The 16,248-nt window shown below is 43.3% G+C and overlaps 2 protein-coding genes across 3 annotated transcripts in view; one reads left to right on the top strand and one right to left on the bottom strand.

Moving 5' to 3' along the window:
* Positions 1-4,447, bottom strand: part of GDA (guanine deaminase) — a 127,570-nt gene extending 123,123 nt beyond the window's left edge. The window contains exon 1 of one of the 2 annotated variants that reach the window (XM_019966065.2): positions 4,194-4,447. In XM_019966065.2, the coding sequence (XP_019821624.1) occupies positions 4,194-4,316 (123 nt within the window). In that variant the 5' untranslated portion in view covers positions 4,317-4,447. The remainder of the gene's footprint in view (positions 1-4,193) is intronic. The other variant, XM_070794658.1, reaches the window with a different exon arrangement.
* C8H9orf57 (chromosome 8 C9orf57 homolog) overlaps positions 4,315-16,248 on the top strand; it is an 85,803-nt gene continuing 73,869 nt past the window's right edge. Inside the window, exon 1 of the mRNA XM_070794163.1 lies at positions 4,315-4,701. Within this exon, the coding sequence (XP_070650264.1) occupies positions 4,315-4,701 (387 nt within the window). The remainder of the gene's footprint in view (positions 4,702-16,248) is intronic.

Genomic DNA, 16,248 nt, shown 5'->3' with positions numbered 1-16,248 from the left:
TGCCCATTGAGTTGGTGATGCCATCCAACCACCTCATCCTCTGTCGTCCACTTCTCCTCCTGCCCTCAGTCTTTCCTAGCATCAAGGTCTTTTCAAATGAGTCAGCTCCTCACATCAGGTGGCCAACATTTTGGAGTTTCAGCTTCAGCATCAGTCCTTCCAATGAACACCCAGGACTTATCTCCTTTAGGATGGACTGGTTGGATCTCCTTGCAGTCCAAGGGACTCTCAAGAGTCTTCTCCAACACCACAGTTCAAAAGCATCATTTCTTTGGTGCTCAGATTTCTTCACAGTCAAACTCTCACATCCATACATGACCACTGGAAAAACCATAGCCTTGAGTAGATAGACATTTGTGGACTAAGTAATATCTCTGCTTTTTAATATGCTAAGTTGGTCATAACTTTCCTTCCAAGGAGTAAGCATCTTTTAATTTCATGGCTGCAATCACCATCTGCAGTGATTTTGGAGCTCCCAAAAATAAAGTGAGCCACTGTTTCCACTGTTTCCCCATCTATTTGCCATGAAGTGATGGGACCAGATGCCATGATCTTAGATTACCCCACCTAAAGATTAGCTCAAGTTCTGAAGGTCATAGCAGATTCTGTTAATTACTAAATGATCAGTCATACAAGGGCAGGGTCGAGTTTGCATATTTCATTCATCAGTGTATTTCTAGCAGTGAGCCCATTGTTTCACTCAGGAAGCAGTCCACTTTTACAATAAGTACAAGTCTAAGCTTTCTTGCCAACAGTGCATGTTCTTTGAGGTCAGTGACTGTGCCTCAAAGAGGTGGGCTACTCTAGTAAAGAGAATACGGGCTTTGGTTATGTTAATTCAAAACCCATCTCTGGATGCATGATTTCTCAAGTCTCAACTTTCCCAACTTTAAGAGGAAATAATTACATTGAAGAATAAAAGAGATACTGAAAGTAATGTACTAGGAAACCTGGCAGCAAATGCTCTTTAAATTGTTCTTCCCAGAGGGTCACTGGCATGAGCAGTGACGCTGCAAGCAGAGGTCCAGTGACCTCCCCCACCTCCCACACAATTCACCTTGGGCCAAGCTTCCTTCTCCACCTGTTCACCTTATGAATATCATCATGTGGAGATAGGCAAAAATGCTACAGTGAGCAAGAGGTTAAGGATTTGCTAGGTGCAGAGGGAAGAAAGAGGACAAAATGAACATGGTATGTGATGAGTATCCACTAAGTGACAAGCATTTTCATACATTATCTCATTTAATATTTAGCAGAAGTAAATCTCATTCTACAAATACAGAAACTGGGGCTCAGAGAGGTTAAATGTCTCACCCATGGGCTTTGAGCAGGTAGGTGGTAGAGACCCGACTTGAACTCTGGTTTACATAGGATTTGCTGCTGCTACCCCAAGGTAATACCTCCAAAACAATTTTCTTCCTCGCTCTTGTTCTCAGGTAAATGTGCTTTAAAGACCCAAGACATCTTTTACCTATCTTTAAAGTCAACCTGACCCAGTGGGAAGAATTAAACAATTTAATAATATGTGAGCACTCAGTGTCTCACAATTACCTATCTGCAAATGAATTACACATGCTGGAGTTTCTCTTTCAAAAAGCTACATGCTGCTTAAGTAGAAAAACTAACTCAATTCAAAATGCCCAATACTAAATTGTTGACTAGAGAATTTTTTAAAATTAACCTAATTTTGAATGAGTTTTAATTGATGAATTAAAAGTAGCTAGTCATTATCATTCTCTGGGCCTAAATGAAGTTAATAAAATGAAAGATTAGGTGGAGAAGGGAGAAGGAAGACAGGGGAAATCGTGTCCCCTCTGAGATGCTACACAAGCCCAGGGCTTGAAATGAAGAACTGAGCACCCAAGACCCGCCTACAACTAGTTCCATCACGCAACCTATATACTGAGGTTACCCAACATGCAACCCATCCACTGCTGCTGCTGCTAAGTTGCTTCAGTTGTGTCCGACTCTGTGCAACCCCATAGACAGCAGCCCTCCAGGCTCCCCCGGCCCTGGGATTCTCCAGCCAAGAACACTGGAGTGGGTTGCCATATCCTTCTCCAATGCATGAAAGTGAAAAGTGAAAGTGAAGTCGCTCAGTCGTGTCTGACTCTTCACAACCCCATGGACTGGAGCCCTACCAGGCTCCTCTGTCCATGGGATTTTCCAGGCAAGAGTACTGGAGTGGGGTGCCATTGCCTTCTCTCAACCCATCCACCACCCGTGCCCAAATCTCCTGGGACTTTTGTGAACGCCACTTCTGAGGACTTCCTCCAGATCTACAGATTCAGATTCTCTGGAAGATGATGCCCAGGAAATGGCATTTTAACAAACACCCCAGATGTTTCTGATTCATCCCAAGGTTTGGAAACAGCATTGGGTGCTCAGTAAAAATGCAAAGATCAAGATGATTCTGCATATTTACTTACTTTGTGGGGATACAATTTTCTGTAAGAATCTTGAAAACGTTTTAATGAATAATATATTTATCCCAGCAACTCTAAAGACCAGGCAGTCCCACTTTCAAAATGAGGGAATCAAGTCTTAAAATATATGTGACATGTCCACCCTTTACAATCAGGAATCAACTACTTGCACCTAGAGGAGAGGGATAAACAGTTACCCATTCACCGATTAGTGCATTTTATACTGTAAATCTAATCCACTTGATTAACTTATGTTTGTATGCAATTCCTAGTTAATTCTTTCTTGTGGGGGAATGGTATTTTTCTAAATTTATAACTTCAGTATGCTCCTTAGTTACAAATAGACTCCCTGACTCAACTACTAATTGCACGTTCAGGACACTCTTTTATTCTTCTGTACAACCCCCAGGAATGGTAAATTTTTTAGATAAATTACTTCCTTTTCTTCCTCCTTACCACTGATTAAAGGCAATCCACTAGCCAATTCTCTCACCTGCTATCCTACCATTTCAAATTTTGGAAATGGAAATGTAGATCGTAAAAGAAACCTAATTGTTGAACAGCTTCTTGTGATTAAGCAAATATCTCTAATCTTTCCTTAGTTTAGCAGTCTCTCTTCCTTTGTTTCTGGGGACTTGCCCCAAGCCTAAGGGGTCCCTGAAACTTGAGGGTCAAGTACCCAAGGCAACAATTCATTAGCCATGGGCTTTACTGGAGTCTTCCCAATTGGAGGAGCTCTGAGAGTCTCATCACCTTGGAAACACAACAGCAAGCTCCCTGAATATACACAGAATATAGATTTTTAAGCACCATAAGAAAATAGGATTTAGTTATCCCCAAATGTAAGAGTCATGATTCAAAAGTGTCACTGACTGGGAAGCATCTTTAGTCAGGAATAGCATCTTCAAGCTGACAAGTCACAAATATGTGTACTTTTGCTAACCAAACCGGTAGTTGAGGAAAAGCTCAAAAATATCCCATCTCTATCTTTAATTTTTCTCCTAAAAACGGAATGGCTTCCTCTGAAACTGGCAAGGCCACTGCCAATACAATTACCACTGGTGTGTATGGAACACTCAATTTACCTACGTCTTTAAATCCTGATTTTTGGAAATAGAAGTGCGAAAGATACACTCATAGAAGACATTTTGAACCTTAAAATGGAACTGCTTGTTTTGATGCAAATGGCTGGGGGGTGGGGGTGGGGGGGGGGGGCGGTGAGGCGGTAAATTTCTCTCTGACTATCCTTTCTAGTATTACAAGTTGTCTAGTCTGGATCATTAGTATCAATATGTTGTTTGTTGAATGATTAGATGAATGAAATCAGTTCTTAACTTATTCGAATGCACTGAAAGGGCTCAACAACACTGATCAAATGACTCTTCTATTATTTCGTTCGCAATAAATTCAATCAAATTTACGGAGCGCCTAGGCGATGCTATGCCAGGAGCCTGAGATACAAAAATGAATGAAGCAAGGTGCTAGTTTATTAATGATTTCAAGATTTGAGAGGGCACAGCCTCGCTCCCCCTTCCACCGAAGCCTGCAAGGCTGTGGAACCAATCGTACTCTACATCTCCCAGCACCTGGGAACATTTTACTTCCATTCCAACTCACGAACCCAGCACCAGGGCTCTCCCGGAAAGAGCCAAACCCTTAAGTTCAACTCCGCACCGAGCTAACTCCGGAGTCCGTGGCTCACCGGGCGAGATTCCTTGCACCTGTCCGCCCGCCCGTCGGGGTGCGCCAGACCCCGCACCCGCTTACTTTGCCACTGTCGCTCACACCAAGGAGGTGGTCCCGTAGCACCTCCATGGGACAGGTCCAGGTGGAGTGGACGAACGTCCCTCGGAAGATGTGCGCCAGGGGCGGCATCCGGGCGGCACACATGTTAGCGGTGGAGCGCAGCGCGGAGTCCGCGGGCGGAGGAGGGCGCACCGGCCGAACGCGCGGCGAGGACTCCCTGTGGCTGCGGGCAGCTGCCGAGCCGGCACCCGCTCAGGCCTCGGCCTGCCCCCGCTTCCGCGCTATCGCCTGCCCCCTGCAGACCGCGCCCAGGGGCTGGCTTCCTGCCTCCTCGATGCCAATAGGATTTGTCTCCCGTGAGTTGGTTCCAGTCTTTCTCTCCTCCCCTGCTTTAGTTTTTGATACAGTTAACTCTTTGAGTTTCCAAAATCACCGCTCACATAGCGATTCTTTTAACCCTTGGTGGCTGTCGCCCATGCAGGGGGCCGGAGGTGAAGGGAGGAGCTGGAGGATTCAGGATTCCAGACCTGTAACTTTAACTGATTACTGCATCTGCTTTCTCCTCTGCCTTTAATTGGCACACCCAGAGTCACATCTACCTGCTTTCTTGCCCTTTTAACTCTTAGCTATTTGTGGCTCAACTCTGGGCCTATTCAACCACAAGGTCTTACCTGGCACAAGTTCAGTGCCAGGGTGACAGGTCTGTTATGGCTGCCTACCTGGAGAAGGGGATGGCTATCCACTCCAGTATTCTTAGGCTTCCCTGGTGGCTCAGATGGTAAAGAATCTGCCTACAGTGCTGGAGATCTGGGTTCAATTCTGGGTTGGAAAGATCCCTTGGAGAAGGAAATGGCTACTCCCTCCAGTATTCTTGCCTGAAGAATTCCATGGACAGAGGAACCTCCTGGGCTACAGTCCATGGGGTCACAAAGAGTCAGACACAACTTTCACTTTTCTTTCACCATACCAACCAGTTTCATTTTCATTTCTGTGGGTTGCAGAATTTGTCTTAACCTGATGTTCTGGAAGCATGTCCTACAGAATTGCTGGGCTCCCACCACTGGAGGTTAATCTTGACCCCAAAGTTCTTTTGTTCACCTGAGGCTAACGTTTTGGCCCTTGTGTCCACCCACAAACAACTCCAATTTTTCTCATACCTAAAATAAATGAATCTCTTTGATTTACTTCCAGTTGTACACTGGAATCAAGATTGCCAGGAGAAATATCAATAACCTCATATATGCAGATGACACCACCCTTGTGGCAGAAAATGAAGAGGAACTAAAAAGCCTCTTGATGAAAGTGAAAGAGGAGAGTGAAAAAGTTGTCTTAAAGCTCAACATTCAGAAAACTAAGATCATGGCACCTGGTCCCATCAGTTCATGGGAAATAGATGGGGAAACAGTGGAAACAGTGTCAGACTTTATTTTTGGGGGCTCCAAAATCACTACAGATGGTGATTGCAGCCATGAAATTAAAAGACGCTTACTCCTTGGAAGGAAAGTTATGACCAACCTAGACAGCATATTCAAAAGCAGAGACATTACTTTGCCAACAAATGTCTGTCTAGTCAAGGCTGTGGTTTTTCTAGTAGACATGTATGGATGTGAGAGTTGTACTGTGTGAGTTGCCGAAGAATTGATGCCTTTGAACTGTGGTGTTGGAGAAGACTCTTGAGAGTCCCTTGGGGACTGCAAGGAGATCCAACCAGTCAATTCTAAAGCAGATCAGTTCTGGGTGTTCATTGGAAGGAATTATGCTAAAGCTGAAACTCCAATACTTTGGCCACCTCATGAGAAGAGTTGACTCACTGGGAAAGACCCTGATGCTGGGAGGGATTGGGGGCAGGATGAGAAGGGGACAACAGAGGATGAGATAGCTGGATGGCATCACCAACTCAATGGACATGAGTTTGAATGAACTCCAGGAGTTGGTGATGGACAGGGAGGCCTGGCATGCTGAAATTCATGGGGACGCAAAGAGTCGGACATGACTGAGCGACTGAACTCAACTGAACTGTACAGGGGGGAAAAATTAAGTACTCAAGCCAAGTTACCAGAAATGGCAGTGTGGCATGGCTTGGTGGAAAGAGTGCTGGATTAGGAATCAAGAGTTTTTTGGTCCATGCAAGTGGGCCTCAGCATCCTTATCATCCTTGTTTGTGAAAATGGAACTTGGACTGGGTAGTTGCTAAGACAGAGACTAGGTCAGCAGTCCTACCCTACAGCATGTGCACAAAGTCCTCTCTTAAGTTCCTCCAGAAAGAACAACTTGTTTCCACTCAGGACATTTGTACATGTGGATCCTTCTGCCCCTAATGCCTCCTGTGGATACTGACTGGCTCCTCGTAGTCACTAAGTCATGTATGACTCTTTTGCCACCCCATGGACTGTAACCCACCAGCCGCCTCTGTCCAGGGGATTTCCCAGGCAAGAACACTGGAGTGGGTTGTCATTTCTTTCTCCAGGGATCTTCCTGACCAAGGGATCAAACCCAAGTCTCCTGCATTAGCAGGTAAATTCTTTACCACTGAGCCACCAGGGAAGCCCCTTCTCATCACTGGTTTGCCTCATATGTCAGCTCTTTGGCGTAATCTACCTCCAACACCAAGCTAATAGCACAACCCTATCCCTCGCAGTTTCTATTGCATTAAACTATCTTGTTTCTGCTATTGCATTTATCATAGCTAATTTCATTTATTTTATGCTTTTTTATTTATTTCTGCTTCCCTTCCCCCAGTACACACACACAGATACACAGAGTAATAAAAGTGCCACAAAACCAGGTGTCTTATGCCTAGAACAGTGCCTGGTATTTCTTACATATTAAATGAATGAATGGTTTTTTGGGGAGCGGAGAAGTAACTTGACATAAACATCTATTTTGGCTCCTTCATAAAGTATCAGGGTTTCACATTGCCATGCATGAGTAGGCTTTCTCTGAATCTCTGCTTTTATGACCAAGGGATAGCTTATATAAATGATTGATCCCCTTCTCGATTCCTTCACCTCCTCCTTACCAAGGTGGAGGAGGACCAATTCATGAGGACTTTCTTTGCTTTAGCACTGAAAGTCTCACAATGCAGGAAACTGCCAGTCCCAGGCACACCAAGCTGAGTGATCATCCTGCCAAGAACTCAGATTAAGAAACCCTGAGATTAGGAAACTGAGAGCTCTGCTCTTGCCTCTGGGAGGCGTCAGCCCTTTCTCCCTGTTGCTTTCTTCTGATTATGCAGACCACACTCCCTGCTTGCAGTCCCAACTGAAACATTCTCTTGATTTGAATACACACACACAAACCTTAGAAAGAAAAGAAAATGTCTCGCTGTTATTGTAAAAGTGGAATCAATTCAACATTTCTAAAAGATGTATTGGTTTCCTAAAATAAATACAACTAATTTATTATTTAATGAAAGTCACCTAAATTCCAACAATTGAGTCTAGTGAATTAGAATCCATTTACTTAGTAGAATATTATGAAGTTTTAAAAAACAATAGGGGATATATGCAACCTTGTGGGAATTACATGTAATAAAATGTCAAGTTTTTTTTTAATTAATTTATTTTAATTGGAGGCTAATTACTTTAAATACTGTAGTGGTTTTTACCACAGATTGACATGAATCAGCCATGGGTGTATATGTGTTTCCCATCCTGAACCCCCCTCCCTACCTCCCTCCCCATACCATCTCTCAGGGTCATCCTATTGCACCAGCTCTGAACCCTGTCTCAGGCATCGAACCTAGACTGGCAATCTATTTCACATATGTTTCAATGCTATTCTCTCAGATCATCCCACCTTCGTCTTCTCCCACAGAGTTCAAAAGTCTGTTCTTTACATCTGTGTCTCTTTTGCTGTCTCGCATATAGGGTCATCGTTACCATCTTTCTAAATTCCATATATTCCATTAATATACTGTATTGGAGTTTTTCTTTCTGACTTACTTCACTCTATAATAGGCTCCAATTTCATCCACCTCATTAGAACTGATTTGAATGCATTCTATTTAATAGCTGAGTACTATTCCATTGTGTATATGTACCACAGCTTTCTTATCTATTCATCTGCTGATGGACATCTAGGTTGCTTCCATGTCCTGGCTATTATAAACAGTGCTGTGATGAACATTGGGGTTCAGTTCAGTTCAGTAGCTCAGTCATGTCCGACTTTTTGCAACATCATAAATCGCAGCACGCCAGGACTCCCTGTCCATCACCAACTCCCAGAGTTTACTCAAATTCATGTCCGTTGAGTCGGTGATGCCATCCAGCCATCTCATCCTCTGTCGCCCCCTTCTCTTCCTGCCCCCAATCCCTCCCAGCATCAGGGTCTTTTCCAATGAGTCAACTCTTCGCATGAGGTGGCCAAAGTATTGGAGTTTCAGCTTTAGCATCAGTCCTTCCAATGAACACCCAGGACTGATCTCCTTTAGAATGGACTGGTTGGATCTCCTTGCAGTCCCCAAGGGACTCTCAAGAGTCTTCTCCAACACCACAGTTCAAAAACATCAATTCTTCAGCAATCAGCTTTCTTCACAGTCCAACTCTCACATCCATACACGACTACTGGAAAAACCACAGCCTTGACTAGACAGACCTTTGTGGACAAAGTAATGTCTCTGCTTTTGAATATGCTATCTAGGTTGGTCATAACATTCCTTCCAAGGAGTAAGTGTCTTTTAATTTCATAGCTGCAGTCACCATCTGCAGTGATTTTGGAGCCCCCAAAAATAAAGTCTGACACTGTTTCCCCATCTATATCCCATGAGGTGATGGGACCAGATGTCGTGATCTTAGTTTTCTGAATGTTGAGCATCTGAATGTTGGTGTGAGATGGTACCTCACTGGGGTTTTGATTTGCATTTCTGTGATAATGAGTGATGTTGAGCATCTTTTCATGTGTTTGTTAGCCATCTGTATGTCTTCTTTGGAGAAATGTCTGTTTAGTTCTTTGGCCCATTTTTTGATTGGGTCATTTATTTTTCTGGAATTGAGCTGCATGAGCTGCTTGTATATTTTTGAGATTAATTCTGTTGCAGGAAGAGGGACCCCTTCCAGGGCCTGAAACTGTGCTCTTGTCTAACACTCAGAAATGAATTGTCTGAGAAGACACATGTGCTGAAAAAGCAAGAGATTTTATTGGGGAAAGACACCCGGGTGGAGAGCAGTAGGGTAAGGGAACCCAGGAAAACAGCTCTGCCACATGGCTCGCAGTCTAGGGTTTCATGGTGATGGGATTAGTTTCCAGGTTGTCTTTAGCCAATCATTTTGACTCAGAGTCCTTCCTGGTGGTGCGTGCCTTGTTCAGCCAAGATGGCTGCCAGAGAGAAGGATTCTGGGAGGTGGTCAGACATGTGGTGTCTCCTTTTGACGTTTCCTGAGCTCTTCCAGTTGGTGGTAGCTTATTAGTTCTGTGTTCCTTACCAGGATCTCCTGTCATAAAACAACTCATGCAAATGGTTAATATGGTGCCTGGCCAGGGTGGGCGGTTTCAGTCAGTGTGCTTCCCCTAACAATTCTTTGTCAGTTGCTTCATTTGCTATTATTTCTCCCATTCTGAAAGCTCTCTTTTCACCTTGCTTATGCAAGGTGAAATTCGTTGTGCAAAAACTTTTAAGTTTAATTAGGTCCCATTTGTTTATTTTTGCTTTTATTACCAATACCCTGGGAGGTGGGTCACAGAGGATCCTGCTGTGATCTGTGTCAGAAAGTGTTTTGCCTATGTTTTCCTCTAGGAGTTTTATAGTTTCTGGTCTTACATTTAGATCTTTAATCCATTTTGAGTTTATTTTTGTGTATGGTGTTAGAAAATGTTCTAGTTTCGTTCTTTTACAAGTGGTTGACCAGTTTTCCCAGCACCACTTGTTAAAGAGATTGTCTTTTCTCCATTGTATATTCTTGCCTCAAGTTTTTTTAATGGCATTTATGCTATGGTTCAGAGAAGGCAATGGCAACCCACTACATTACTCTTGACTGGAAAATCCCATGGGCGGAGGAGCCTGGTAGCCTGCAGTCCATGGGGTCACAAAGAGTTGGACACGTATCAGCGACTTCACTTTCACGTTTCACTTTCATGCATTGGAGAAGGAAATGGCAACCCATTCCAATGTCCTTGCCTGGAGAATCCCAGGCATGGGGAGCCTGGTAGGCTGCCGCCTATGTGGTCACACAGAGTTGGATATGACTGAAGCAACTTAGCAGCAGCAGCAGCATGCTATGGTTAAAATCAGGAAATGCCTAGGACATAATGGCTAGAATTAAAAAGGTGTGCCAAACAATGGCAGTCATTCTACTGAGGTAATGGAATTAGTAGGAAATAGGGTTTCATTGTTACACATGGTTGATAGAATGACTAATCACTATGTAGCTTTGAATAAAGTTAATCTTCTTAAGAAATCAGATTGATTATATTCTTTGCAGCCAAAGATGGAGAAGCTCTATACAGTCAGCAAAAACAAGACCAGGAGCTAACTGTGGCTTGGCTCAGATCATGAACTCCTTATTACCAAATTCAGACTAAAATTGAAGAAAGTAGGGAAGACTATTAGACCATTCAGGTATGACCTAAATCAAATCCCTTATGATTATACAGTGGAAGTGAGAAATAGATTTAAGGGACTAGATCTGATAGACAGAGTGCCTGATGAACTATGGATGGAGGTTCATGACATTGTACAGGAGACAGGGATCAAGACCATCCCCAGGAAAAAGAGATGCAAAAAAGCAAAATGGCTGTCTGAGGAGGCCTTACAAATAGCTGTGAGAATACGAGAAGCAAAAAGCAAAGGAGAAAAGGAAAGATATAAGCATGTGAATGCAGAGTTCCAAAGAATAGCAAGGAGAGATAAGAAAGCCTTCCTCAGCGATCAGTGCAAAGAAATAGAGGAAAACAACAGAATGGGAAAGACTAGAGATCACTTCAAGAAAATTAGAGACACCAAGGGAATATTTCATGCAAAGATGGGCTCCATAAAGGACAGAAATGGTATGGACCTAACAGAAGCAGAAGATATTAAGAAGAAGTGGCAAGAATACACAAAAGAACTGTACAAAAAAGATCTTCATGACCAAGATAATCACAATGGTGTGATCACTCACCTAGAGCCAGACATCCTGGAATGTGAAGTCAAGTGGGCCTTAGAAAGCATCACTATGAACAAAGCTAGTGGAGGTGATGGAATTCCAGTTGAGCTATTTCAGATCCTGAAAGATGATGCTGTGAAAGTGCTGCACTGAAAATGCCAGCAAATTTGGAAAACTCAGCACTGGCCAGAGAACTGGAAAAGGTCAGTTTTCATTCCAATCCCAAAGAAAGGCAATGCCAAAGAATGCTCAAACTACCGCATAATTGCACTCATCTCACACGCTAGTAAGGTAATGCTCAAAATTCTCCAAGCCAGGCTTCAGCAATACGTGAACCATGATCTTCCAGATGTTCAAGCTGGCTTTAGAAAAGGTAGAGGAACCAGAGATAAAACTGCCAACATCCACTGGATCATTGAAAAAGAGAGTTCCAGAAAAACCTCTACTTCTGCTTTATTGACTATGCCAAAGCCTTTGACTGTGTGGATCACAATAAACTGTGGAAAATTCTGAAAGAGATGAGCATACCAGATCACCTGACCCGCCTCTTGAGAAACCTATATGCAGGTCAGGAAGCAACAGTTAGAACTGGACATGGAACAACAGACTGGTTCCAAATAGGAAAAGGAGTACGTCAAGGCTATATATTGTCACCCTGCTTATTTAACTTATATGCAGTGTACATCATGAGAAACTCTGGGCTGGAAGAAGCACAAGCTGGAATCACGATTGCCAGGAGAAATATCAATAACCTCAGATATGCAGATGACACCACCCTTATGGCAGAAAGTGAAGAGGAACTAAAAAACCTCTTGGTAAAAGTGAAAGTGGAGAGTGAAAAAGTTGGTTTAAAGCTCAACATTCAGAAAACGAAGATCATGGCATCTGGTCCCATCATTTCATGGCAAATAGATGGGGAAACAGTGGATACAGTGTCAGACTTTATTTTGGGGGCTCAAAACTCACTGCAGATGGTGATTGCAGCCATGAAATTAAAAGACGCTTACTCCTTGGAAGGAAAGTTATGACCAACCTAGATAGCATATTCAAAAGCAGACATTACTTTGCCAACAAAGGTCTGTCTAGTCAAGGCTATGGTTTTTCCTGTGGTCATGTATGGATGTGAGAGTTGGACTGTGAACAAAGCTGAGTGCCGAAGAATTGATGCTTTTGAACTGTGGTGTTGGAGAAGACTCTTGAGAGTCCTTTGGGTGGCAAGGTGATCCAACCAGTCCATCCTAAAGGAGATCAGTCCTGAATGTTCATTGGAAGTACTGATGTTGAAGCTGAAACTCCAATACTTTGGCCACCTCATGCGAAGAGTTGACTCACTGGAAAAGACCCTGATGCTGGGAAGGACTGGGGGCAGGACGAGGAGGGGATGACAGAGGATGAGATGGCTGCATGGCATCTTTGACTCAATGGACTCAATGAGTTTGAGTAAACTCTGGGAGTTGGTGATGTACAGAGAGGCCTGGCATACTGTGATTCATGGGGTTACAAAAAGTCGGACATGACTGAGTGACTGAACTTAACTGAACTGAGTCTTCTTAAACAGAAGATATGGCCATAGGCCACCAGGTGACATGGCATTAGCACTTCTCAGGTAAGTGTTAGTTTTTCCAAGCAGGCACAATTTCACCTCCTTGCAGCCACAATATAGGCACCTCACTCAGGATCCAGCACCTTCAGCTCAGCCACACATCAGGAAATCTTGGCTTCCCAACTATTGCCTGTTCTCCACCCTCAGATGTGGAGACTCTTTTAAATTGCTAGTCCTCTTGCAATTTTGACGCCCATTCTGTTATGTCTAGGGAAATGTTCTCAAGGCTACTGATGTTTGGAGGAAGCAAGGAATACAGAGCTTTTATATTCACCTTTGAAACACAGCCCAAGTACACTGCAAGCCAGCCACTTGTTTAATATAATTATTCTGCCCAGGGCTAAGTATGCAACAAATGCTTATTATGCCTCTGAAGTTTCAAGGAAATAGCACTTTCTATTATTAAGCTCTTTCTGTAGCCCGTGTTCAATATTCATGCAATATTAGAACTGAAAGAGCATTAGAGGTTATCATTCATTGTGCATTTCACTGCTGTTTTCTAGGATCACTGTCAGTCAACCCTCACCAGCTTAATTCATCAAAAGGAAATCCAGCAGTGGTATGCACTTTCAGGGCCCTACCCCCACATATCACTTTCTTCCTTCTGGGGAAAACAGACTCTCTATGGCGTGGATGCTTCCTGAAGCCCTGGATGCTTCTTCAGGCTCTTCTCCTTCCGGTTTGCCACATACAATATATCTGCTGTGCTCACGATCTCTTTGCCTGCCGTACCCTGATACCACTCTACACTGTGCCTACTTTATTTTACTGCCCACTCTTTCCTAGCTAAATCCCTGGCTAAATACTTCAGCTTAATTGCTCACTCCCACCCCCTTCCAGGAAATCTTTACACCTCCTGTCTTTCTCAGGTGTTAAATGCTCCTCCTCTGAGTTTGTGGGGGTGCTCTAAGTATTCCTTTATCAGTCTGTCTCCCTGAGAAGACTGCTGTTTTCCTTATGAACCACATTTTCTTCCTTCCCGTATCCCCTTAACACAGTGTCTGACTAATAGGAGCTACTCAATAGACATGAAAGTTGGATTTCAAATGATGACTCTATTGCCTAATTTTAGTGCTAAAAAATAAAGGGCTAATGACGTCCCTGGTGGTCCAGCAGTTAAGACTTCCCTTCCCAAATCAAGGAGTGCCAGTTTGATCCCTTGTCAGGGACCTAAGATCCCACATGCCTCCTGGCCAAAAAACCAAAACAGAAACAGAAACAATATTGTAACAAATTCAATAAGGACTTTAAAAAATGTTCCACATTCAAAAAAAAAAATCTAAAAAAAAAAAAAAGGCAGTATAGTGGGTATGTGCTGAGTGAGTGAGTGAAGTCGCTCAGTCGCATCCGACTCTGTGACCCCATGGACTGTAGCCCACCAGGCTCCTCCGTCCATGGGATTCTCCAGGCAAGAATACTGGAGTGGGTTGCCATTTCCTTCTCCAGGGGATCTTCCCAACCCAGAGGAACCCAGGTATTCCTCATTGCAGGCAGACGCTTTAACCTCTGAGCCACCAGGGAAGCCCATGGGTATGTGCTGCTGCTGCTGCTGCTGCTGCTGCTGCTGCTGCTGCTGCTAAGTCACTTCAGTCGTGTCTGACTCTGTGCGACCCCATAGACAGCAGCCCACCAGGCACCCCCGTCCCTGAGATTCTCCAGGCAAGAACACTGGAGTGGGTTGCCATTTCCTTCTCCAGTGAAAAGTGAAAGTGAAGTCGCTCAGTCGTGTCCGACTCTTCTCGACCCCGTGGACTGCAGCCTACCAGACTCCTCCATCCACGGGATTTTCCAGGCAAGAGTACTGGAGTGGGGTGCCATCGCCTTGTGCTAATAGTGAGCAATTCATAGACTGGAACTTAAAAGTGAGCTTTATTTCACTTATTTAGTTTTCCAACATTTTATTGTGAAATTTTTCAAATGTATAGAAAAGACAAAAAGCTTCATTTCTTAAGATCACATTTCTCGTACTTCAGATGCAGCCGAGTGTTCTCAAACTCACTAACAACTGGATGGGACTAGTATAACTGAAACTCTAATTGTGTGAAGAAAAGAACAGGAACATAGTATAATCAGTTATGGCATTTTGATCATCTTCTCAGTCTAACTATACTGGTAGCTGGTCATTCTTGCTAGATGGAATTTGACTGTTTTAAAAAGCTTTCTCTTTTACTATCTCATTTGAACCTCACAACAGCCCTATAAAGTAGGAAGAGAATGTATTTTAACAATTTCAGAGATGAGGAAACCAAAGTTCAGTGTGGTTGGCTTGACTATCCAGTTAGTATAGAATAAAACTCGGTTTCAACTCATAATTCTCACTCATTGTCTCATTAGACTAGACTGAAGAATTTTCCATTCAGTTTTGCCATGGCTCACTTGGTCACTGCACTGCGGGCTGTCATCTACAACTTTCGCTTTGTACATGGTTTTTCAACAGTTGCCAGTGACATACAGATCTACTCTGAAGAAAAACCAAAGGAGAAATAATGGACCTCCAGGAGAAGAACAATCCAATCTCTATCAGTTAGTAAAATGATTTAGAGAGAATAATTCACACTTTGAAGAGGCACAGGGAGTGAAGGGCAGGCAGGTTAAATGAAAAGCCACTTTCCTCTCCTATCTGGGAGAGAAGTTGTCATTGCACAGTGAAATAAATGCCTGCCTATTTTATTTATTCTTTTTGTGTAGTTAAATCTATCAGTTTCCATGGTGCCCCCTATTCACCATGGAAACTCTGACAAGCTCGTTATGCTTTAGGAAAAAAAACACATACACCGAAAATCTGAGATGGGATAAATGCACTTCTTTTAAAACTGTGTTCTTCTGAGTAGGAAGCCTTGATGGATAGCAAATCATAATGATCTCGATTTTTCCACTTCTTAAGTGGGAATAGAGTTTTGCCTACCCATCAAAGGAGAACCTTTGATCCCCCAAAATCTGTGTGGCAGTAGTTATGTGTATGAATACTTCACTTCTGAATTTACTGGCAGCAGAGACATGACTCAGTCCTCATTTAGCTGATTTTTATGAGAATATGGTACTAGTCCCTATATAATTTCTTTTTTGTTCAGAAATTTATATTATGATAGGCACCCTGCTAGCCTCTGTGGACATGACAATGCATGAAACAGACATTGTCTTGTCCATATGCAACTTACACTAATCTTTTTCTCCATCACCTCTAGGAGTAGGAATTAACTGTGTTCATAGTGTTACCATAATATTTCCCTAGTGTGATTGACAAATTACGTATTGTCTTATATCAGTTCAGTTCAGTTCAGTTCTGTTCAGTCACTCAGTCGTGTCCGACTCTTTGCAACCCCTTGAGTTACAGCACGCCAGGCCTCCCTGTCTATCACCAACTCCCAGAGTTCACTCAGACTCACATCCA

This window comes from Bos indicus, chromosome 8, assembly GCF_029378745.1.
Source record: "Bos indicus isolate NIAB-ARS_2022 breed Sahiwal x Tharparkar chromosome 8, NIAB-ARS_B.indTharparkar_mat_pri_1.0, whole genome shotgun sequence".
Classification (NCBI taxonomy): domain Eukaryota; kingdom Metazoa; phylum Chordata; class Mammalia; order Artiodactyla; family Bovidae; genus Bos; species Bos indicus.
This window is presented reverse-complemented; position numbering and strand designations above follow the sequence as displayed.